Source organism: Adiantum capillus-veneris, chromosome 14, assembly GCF_014529385.1.
Source record: "Adiantum capillus-veneris isolate H3 chromosome 14, ASM1452938v2, whole genome shotgun sequence".
Taxonomy (NCBI): domain Eukaryota; kingdom Viridiplantae; phylum Streptophyta; class Polypodiopsida; order Polypodiales; family Pteridaceae; genus Adiantum; species Adiantum capillus-veneris.
The window spans coordinates 39,933,559-39,941,767 of NC_140944.1; the positions used below are offsets into that span (position 1 = coordinate 39,933,559).

At 40.0% G+C, this 8,209-nt stretch overlaps 2 protein-coding genes across 3 annotated transcripts; both read right to left on the minus strand.

The window, feature by feature from the left end:
- Positions 1-919: 919 nt before the first annotated feature.
- Positions 920-4,571, minus strand: LOC147442241 (cysteine synthase-like). 2 transcript variants are annotated; one of them, XM_086529623.1, is made up of 5 exons: positions 4,437-4,488; positions 4,168-4,361; positions 3,774-4,061; positions 3,341-3,439; positions 920-1,099 (listed from the first exon to the last, which is right to left on the minus strand). In XM_086529623.1, the coding sequence occupies exons 1-3, from the start codon at positions 4,471-4,473 to the stop codon at positions 3,936-3,938; spliced, it is 357 nt and encodes a 118-aa protein (XP_086385749.1). In that variant the 5' UTR covers positions 4,474-4,488; the 3' UTR covers positions 920-1,099; positions 3,341-3,439; positions 3,774-3,935. The 2 variants fall into 2 exon arrangements, with proteins under 2 accessions (XP_086385749.1, XP_086385750.1); XM_086529624.1 differs by having other exon boundaries at positions 3,341-4,061; positions 4,437-4,571.
- LOC147442242 (bifunctional L-3-cyanoalanine synthase/cysteine synthase D1-like) lies at positions 4,464-5,359 on the minus strand. The gene is made up of 5 exons (XM_086529347.1): positions 5,347-5,359; positions 5,240-5,266; positions 4,938-5,129; positions 4,723-4,848; positions 4,464-4,595 (listed from the first exon to the last, which is right to left on the minus strand). Exons 1-5 carry the CDS (start codon positions 5,357-5,359, stop codon positions 4,507-4,509), a joined length of 447 nt encoding a protein of 148 aa, XP_086385473.1. The 3' UTR covers positions 4,464-4,506.
- Positions 5,360-8,209: the final 2,850 nt, after the last annotated feature.

Below are 8,209 nucleotides of genomic sequence, written 5' to 3' on the forward strand. Positions count from 1 at the left end.
AGGTATTCTCACCTTTAATTTAAAATTTATGCTTGAGTACTCAACGTTCGTGGCTCGGGTCATGGGTTTGAGTGTAGCCAGGCGACCCTATGCACTCATAAGGACATTTGCTTTGAACTTGCACGGGATTTGTGCGATTGGAAGCATCCATGTCTTTTTTGGAGCATGGGGCCTTTCACTTTGTGAAGTGAGTGCTGCTAAATCCAATTTTTTTAAAAAAATAGGAATAAATTTAAAAATTTATGGGTTGGACTATAGTAAACCTAGGTTTTTTCCTCCAATTGTTATGAGTGTCCTAACCTTCAAATAAAATCTTACGAGTATGTGGCCCATCCTATGGACGGAGAGAGAGAGAGAGAGAGAGAGAGAGAGAGAATCCTTTTTTTGGCGCCCAATCCACTCTCTTTATTTCTTTACCTTGGTCTCCCCCACCCCCCCACCCCCCGTGGTCCAAGCCCTTTCCTTATTTCACGTGGCAGGGGTCTCTAAGGTGCATTAGGTATAGTTGAGAAAATTTGTAGGTGGAATTTTTTCTCTATTATTCAATAGTCCATTATGATGGATCTTGAAAATTTAGAGGAAGGAGAGGGCCTCCAAGCATTGACTTCTAGTTGAATTGCATGGCCTATTGTATCAATGTCAAAATTGTGATGTTAAGTCCCTACTAGGTCATCCTCCTTTTTGTAGACACATTAAAGAGCCTTCAAAAATTACATGAAGTGGTTCAAATTCTACGCAACTCCATTCTTTCCCAATAACCTGCAATAGTCATGATTTAAGCCTTCAAACAAATTCTACACACACACACACACACACACACACACACGTGTGTGTGTGTGTGTGTAGTTGTAGTTGTTAGATACCATAAATAATGAGACATAATTGAACTTTTTACATTCAAAAAACAGTTAGCTTGAGAGAGAAGGAATGATAAGTACAAAAATAATCCAGAATTAGAATCATCTTTGTACATTGTTTATATGAATGAAGCTTCATTCCAGTATACAAATATAAGAATTACTTCCCTTGCCATAGGTGTATGTGTAATCATGTAAGGACAACTGCTTAAAGCCAAAAAAAACCTCGAAAGAGTCCTTACCTGCATCCATCCAAACAAGACAACAGATATGTTAGCCTTGAATGTGTTTTACATGTATCAAATGGACTATACCAGTTGTTATCCATGTCCATCTTTTAACAAGTTTTTTAAAAAATTGCAAGCCTTAGGCCAAAGTATTTATTTTATCACCCAAAGTGTAAGGTTTCTTAGAAGGCCATATTATCTTTAGAACAAAGTAAACTAGCTCCATTGATAAAGCTTCGTACTCACTTTGCCATAAAGCAAAAGCAATATAAATGACATTTCCTTTAAGAATAACCAGCAATTTTTTTTATCACAGATAAAGTTTAACCCTAATTAGGGTTTCTGCTCTTTCCCTTCCTTAAATGTTACTTACCTTCATTCTCTGATGAGTAAGCCAATTAGCAGAGATCTTTAGATATAAACACAATATCTAGCTAGACCATGTGTATTAAAAAAATAAGTAAGTGTGTGTGTTTTCTATGCACTTTTTTAAAAAATTTAGCCTGTTTCTAGGAATGTTGAAACAATATAGCATTACCAAAAAAACCAATAGACCACCAAGTCTATCGATAGTACGCATCTGGTGAGGATCTCACCCAAAACAATCCCCCGAATCCACTTTTATCAGAAAGTCAATTACATAATTGGAAAACACCCCCGATTTTTTACACTAATTCATGCACTAAGTGAAAGAGAACAACTTCTATCTTTACCAAGTCCAAAAAAGACCAGTAAACAATAAGGTACAGGCAGTATGCCACAAACCAATCAGCTAACCCCCAACCAATGTACAACACAGAGCCACCGTAAGCAATAGCAGTATCATTACCTTATGCTTGCTTAGCCCATTCAACCCTTACCATATAGACTTAGCCAACCCATATGATGGGTTTTACTCGGTTAAGCAGTTAGGAACATCAATCCTCAGAAGTGCCATAATTTGTCAAGGCCAACCACACGGTGGTTTATTTCATCAGGCTAAGCAGCCGATTATGAGGCCCAGAAATTTCCAGATTTTTGCTTACGTACCATCGTCAATAGTAAAATGAAAAACAATGAATACCGAGTAAGGAAAAAACCATTTTTTCTTCAAAAAATTGAACATTATGTTGAATAATGAACAGCGCGGCGAAAAAAACCAGTAATAGTACCATAGTAATGCCCCAAAAAAAACAACCTTTACCATATGATGCCAGTCATAGCTGACCACTGTAGTGGTCCTTACCAAGCTGAAGAACGAGAAACAACCCCAGGGGATTCACTATTAGTAATGGGGGAATGTCACCTGCGTGCATCAAAATTAGAGAAACCCCCTCTACGTATGGTATCTTACATACTAACCTACCCCCCTACATACAGACAAGATATGGACGTTCTCGCAATGAGCCATCCCCCCTCATACGAGTTTTGTACGCAATGTAATGATCCACCATTTTATGTATACTAGTAACATAACAATTTTAGAAGCATATACTTTTGCAAAAATACATGTTGAACTACAAATGAACAGAAGTGTAGATTTTAGTGTGTTTTCATTTGCAATAGATGTTAAGAGAACAAGCCATGAAAAGCAACAAATGTAATGAATACTATATTAAAATAAACTAATCAATTCAATTTAATTTGTCAAAAGACGGACATCATTTCCCCTATAAACTGATATAAATCTTAGTTTCAAAATAAATGATACTAGCCACTTACTCAATAGGCTTCGCATGTGGGATTTAAGGCACACATATGAAATGGATTGTTCTCTAAATAAAAAATAATGGTATGCTCATAAACAACGATGGAAAACTTCACTTATTAAATCAAAACACATTACAAAAGGTGTTAACTTATTTTTTTCTCTAAATGTAAATATCTCTCTCTCTCTCTCTCTCTCTCTCTCTCTCACACACACACACACACACACACACACACATCATCTACCCAACTCAAATGTTTCTATTCATTCTAGCTTTTGCAAATAGTGTGTAATAGAGTATTAGAACTATAAAATAAAGGCAAATTTAAAAGTCTCGTGGTTTTTAGGTCAAAATTTGAAGCTTTTGCTAAAAGTGTCTCCAGTTCACTTTAAGGCAAGCTTGCACTCAAGCTGGGTTATTAAAATTCAAAGGACCAAAGCCAAAACTCTTGAAGAGAAAATTGAATAAACGATCTAAATCAAATTTGTTTAACAAAAGAACCAGATTCTAGAGACCAATCGCAAGAAAAGAGAAGCAAAAGCGACTTCATATAAAAAGTACCACTAACCAGTGAATCAAAAAACCAATGATTAGGTAGAAGATTGGAAGCTCTCTGAAGCTCATCATTTTCCTCCTCATCAATAGAGCCATCATCAGAGGAAGGGGACTGTCAAATACAAGTAGCACTAATGTCACCAATAGAAACAAGTAGCCAAGCCTCTTTCTTTGTGATAGCAACATTTTAGAAAGAACTTACAAAGGAAAACATTTACGATGTCAGGCTCGCGGGTATCTATGGCATACACCAAACTGCAGATCTCATTCTTCTTTGATAACTTGCATACACACCAAACTACTCGCATATATATTTTCCCTCTAGTTTTTGTTCCCACCTTCCGTTCCCAATTTCATGCAACTATGGACTTAGAGAGAGAGAGAGAGAGAGAGAGAGAGAGAGAGAGAGAGAGAGAGAGATATTCTTTCAATCAGAGAAAAATTACCTCACTAATTATATGCTACCTATAATGCCAATTTGCATCCCTGATTCAATCTCCAATAGCCATTGTTGCCCCTTGATATGATCTAAAAGTTTGGCTGATGTAAATTTCATGACTATTCCACAAACATTCGGCTGACTTGCAACCAACATAGACAAGAGAAATTCAAAATTCCATATTCTCACAGTCCTCTCGAATTGCAGTAAACAAGTCAGATGTCATGTAATGCTCCGCGCCACTTGGTAGAATAGTCACAATCAACTTGCCTGCATTCTCTGGTCTCTTTGAGACCTGAAAAACCATGAAAACAAGTGGGGACATTGAGCACTAAACCACATGTTCGATTCCAAATTGCATCGTTGAGCACCATTAAAAAGCACACAAAGTGTAGAACTACCTTCAATGCAGGGGCAACAGCAGCACCGGAGGAAATGCCTGCAAGTAGGCCTTCCTCTTTGGCAAGCTTACACGCATAAGTCATGGACTCTTCCATCGTGACTATGACGATCTCATCGGCCAAGCTAACATCCATCATAGCAGGAATAAAGCTAGGACCGATTCCCTTAATCTTGTGTGGACCGTTGCAACCCCCTAAGCAGAAATTGTAAAGCATAGTCTAAGAATGATAACCACAAACTCTTCGCAACAGGGAGTCCAGATACATACTAGATAGCATGGGGCTCTCAGCCGGCTCAATTATCATCACCTTGATCTCAGGGTTCTGTTCTTTGAGGAACTACCCTGCTCCAGAGAAGGTTCCTCCCGTACCTGCTCCGGCCATGAAAATATCCACCTTCCCAATGGTATCCTTCGATATCTCTGGCCCTACTTAATCAAACTAACAATTTCTAAACATACATATATTTGCCTGATTGTACAACGGACTAATGGCAAGACTATAGATAATATTTACGTCCTCAATAGATACATAGGATTTTCGAGTCGTACCAACCTGTTGATTGGAAATGATCATCGGGATTCATCGTGTTCATTGCTTGATTCAGCATGTAACTGTTAGGTCTTGTAGCAACCAACTCTTCTACTTTAGCAAAGATTCTAGCTATCCCTACAGCAAGATCTGAAAGTAAAGGTTTCTTTAATTCATCTACCCTAAAACGCTCATCACAGACAAAAGAGACATTTAGCTTAATGGCGATTAGGAGTGACCTGTAAGGTAGATCTTTGCTCCCAATGCACACAGAATCATGCACCGCTCTAGTGAATATGATGCGGGCAAAACTTCTACAACTTTGTATCCTTTATGGATACCAACAAAAGCCAGGGAGATGGCAGTATTTCCGCTAGTGGGCTCGATTAGAGTAGTAAGCCCATGTTTGATCAATCCACGCCTTTCGGCATCTTCAATCATATTGTCAGAGTCACAAGGAGGCTCAGAAGCATGGTTGCCAAAGCAAATTGAGCAGGCGCAAATCCATGCTGTGGACAAAAGAACAAACAAGAATTCTTACGGAAGTGTGATGCAGTCTTTGACAGAACTGAGGGGTTGGTGCCACTATAGCTTCCCGACAATTCGAGCTAGGGCTCCTTTTTTGCTATCTATATTCTTGAGCTCCACCAGAGGAGTCCATCCTATTAGCTACACAAGCCAGCACCAAGCACAAGTTATACATACAAAAAGTATTCCATCTCTCTCTCTCTCTCTCTCTCTCTCTCTCTCTCTGTGTGTGTGTGTGTGTGTGTGTGTGTGTGTGTGTGTTGGAGGCGATGCTCTCCTTTTGCGTGGAAGGGTCGTGGATTCCCTCCATGGGTATGCCCTCACTCTACATCGTATCCTGCTTCCAAATGATGAATGTGACCCCGATACAATTCCACCTAGAAAAATAGAAAAAAATGCAAGGAAAGACAAAGTAAAATCGGCATGAAGAGATGCATATATGGATCTAAAGGGTGTAGAGAGGGAGAAAGACATACCATGGTAACAAAGGGCGAGGCACAGGAGGGAAGCTTCAGGAGGAAGGGATGCTATCAGCGTGAGGAAGATGGCGTCTTGAGTAGTAGTGGTAAAGATAAGGAAGAAGACATTCTTTCTCTCTCAGAACTCACCAGGGAGGACCAAACATTTGGGACAAAGAATTGCAGCAACTGCACAACTCAAGCGATGGCAAACGTGTGGTATGAATAGCCCTTAATTTTAAGGCTCTTTGTTTTAACCTGCCCAAAGTGCCTGCGTGTGGGATATTTGCGGCTTAAATGCATACGGTAAAGGGGCCAATATAAGGCACCCTCAGTCTCTAGCTTTCTACATTGAAAGAATGGCCTCACTTGGTGAAACATTTGTGATGTAAACCCAAGGTTGAGGGTTCGAGGTTTATGGGTAACATTCTCTTGGGTGTATTCTTTTCCTTTATTGGGACGGGTGGTTCCCACGATTGCCTCTCGAGTTTGTAATGTATATCAATGTACAATTGTAAATGCATGATATGTGTAAACAAGGATCTAGATGAGAACAAAGAGTTTGAAAAGATACTAAAACAATGCACACACATGCAAAGATTGGGAAACTTATTATAGATTACAATGACTAGTATCGTGGGTGCAAAAGAAGCTCTTGATCATGCCATTGGTGTTGGTATTGAGTTTTCATATGAAAAAGAAGAAGAGAAGAGTGACTTGGATGATGTGCAAGAAGACAACAATAAATAAAATGAGGGTGAAGATGTGGAGACAAAGCCTATGCAAATGGTGCTATTGAGGATGATGATGTTGAAGAGGCTAATGAGGGTCTGAATGTCCAAGATATTGATGCCTAGTGGCTACATAAAAGAAGATTAGTCAATTTTATGATAGCATCCACCCCAACAAATCTAGAAGCTTGTTGAACAAGTCTTATAGATGTTAGCTAAGGGAGAGGACAGGGAGGTACCATATCTTCTCATTGGTTGGTATAGCTATCTTAGTTTGCTAGTGGAGTAAATTAACTCTTTGAAATACCAAGAACAACACCCTCATGTGAAAGATTCTTTAATTGGCTTGTTAGGGCATGTGTCTTATGACATAAGCACTTAATATCCCCCCCCCCCCCTCCCCCCCCGTGGGGTAGGTCCCCCCCCTCCCTTATGCATACGGTACGAGCATGAAATAATGGGGGACTACCCCTATTGTATACACTTATGTTTGACCTCTAAAACCCCACTCTTGGACACTCACGTGATACCATACAGAAATCCATAGTGAATCCCCCAAGGGAACAACACCCCTTAGTAATGCTTGTTATTGTCAAACTGAGCCAACCAAACAGAGGTCCAACCATTTATACCATGCATTGCTAAGTATTAAGTAAATTATTGCTAAGTACAAGATTTTTATACAACAGCGCTTACCATTTAATTAAAAAAACAACAGAAACGAGATCATTGATGCTAAGCTTAGTGACCAACCTGAGTTGGTTGAGTTGTGAGCTCCATGCTTGGTGCAACAGAGATTTTTTTTTAAAAAAAAAACATAGTCCTCACTCTTAACGCAAGTAAAACACACGTAGAGCGAAGTGAGGTGCAAAATGTGTCCTCACCTCTTTAAATAGAATAAGGAAGGCCGCCATCACTCATGGCTAATTGCTTGCAGAGTATACTGAGTAGATTGAGCTCCCCATGGGGATATGTGGAAGAGTAGCCACCTGCGATGCCGTCTGGAATAGTAGGTTAACCAAAGCACCTCACAGCATGGTAAATGAAAGTAGTAAGTAGTTATTTTAACCAAGCCTTGTAACCATCATACCCTTTTAAGAATCCTATCCCATGTCTAGCAACAAAAGTCGTGGGTCTCCTTTTATAGAACCCAGAGTGTCGACAACCTATGGCATGCTACACCTCAATTTGATGCTTAAAAAGGCTACCAGCAAGTGGTGAAATGTGTGTGTGTGTGTGTGTGTGTGTGTGTGTGTGTGTGTGTGTGTGTGAGAGAGAGAGAGAGAGAGAGAGAGAGAGACCCGGTAGACTGCACAAATCCAACCTTTTTCAACAACAGATAGACTATATAGCCAAAATTATGTGCTTGACAGCTTGTGTATGTGTGTATATGCATGTTCAAACTCACTTTATGTGTGTGTGTGTGTGTGTGTGTGTGTGTGTGTGTGTGTGACCATCACTGTGTGTGAGACAGACACACACACACACACATACACACAAAGTGAGGTGAGTCCCTAGGGCCAGGATCAAGACCTAGACCAAGGTAGTTGGTGGTGATCACACATCGGTACGATAGGCCAAGCGGTGGTGCCGCGGCGTTCAACAACAGTAACTTGGTTGTGAAATGGTGGCGAACAGGGGACAAGCACTACCTACTGCCATGGGAGCACTTGGTAGTTGTAGATAGGTGCTCAAGGTAACAAGTGTACATGGGTTTTCTTCTTAGAGTGTCACCAAGGACTACAATTCCACTCTCCTCACACATGAGAGAGAGAGAAAGAGAGAGAGAGAGAG

Bases quoted from the DNA above. Each gene is read 5' to 3' on its own strand.
- LOC147442241 (XM_086529624.1), bottom strand. From the start codon at position 4,473: ATGATAATTGAGCCGGCTGAGAGCCCCATGCTATCTA. The intron at 4,362-4,436 runs GTATGTATCTGG...ATTTCTGCTTAG, and splicing joins TGAGAGCCCCATGCTATCTA to GGGGTTGCAACGGTCCACAC. The intron at 4,062-4,167 runs GTAGTTCTACAC...ATGGTTTTTCAG, and splicing joins CTGTTGCCCCTGCATTGAAG to GTCTCAAAGAGACCAGAGAA.
- LOC147442242 (XM_086529347.1), bottom strand. The intron at 5,130-5,239 runs GTAAGAATTCTT...ATATGATTGAAG, and splicing joins AAAGACTGCATCACACTTCC to ATGCCGAAAGGCGTGGATTG. The intron at 4,596-4,722 runs GTTGGTACGACT...TTGATTAAGTAG, and splicing joins TGATCATTTCCAATCAACAG to GGCCAGAGATATCGAAGGAT.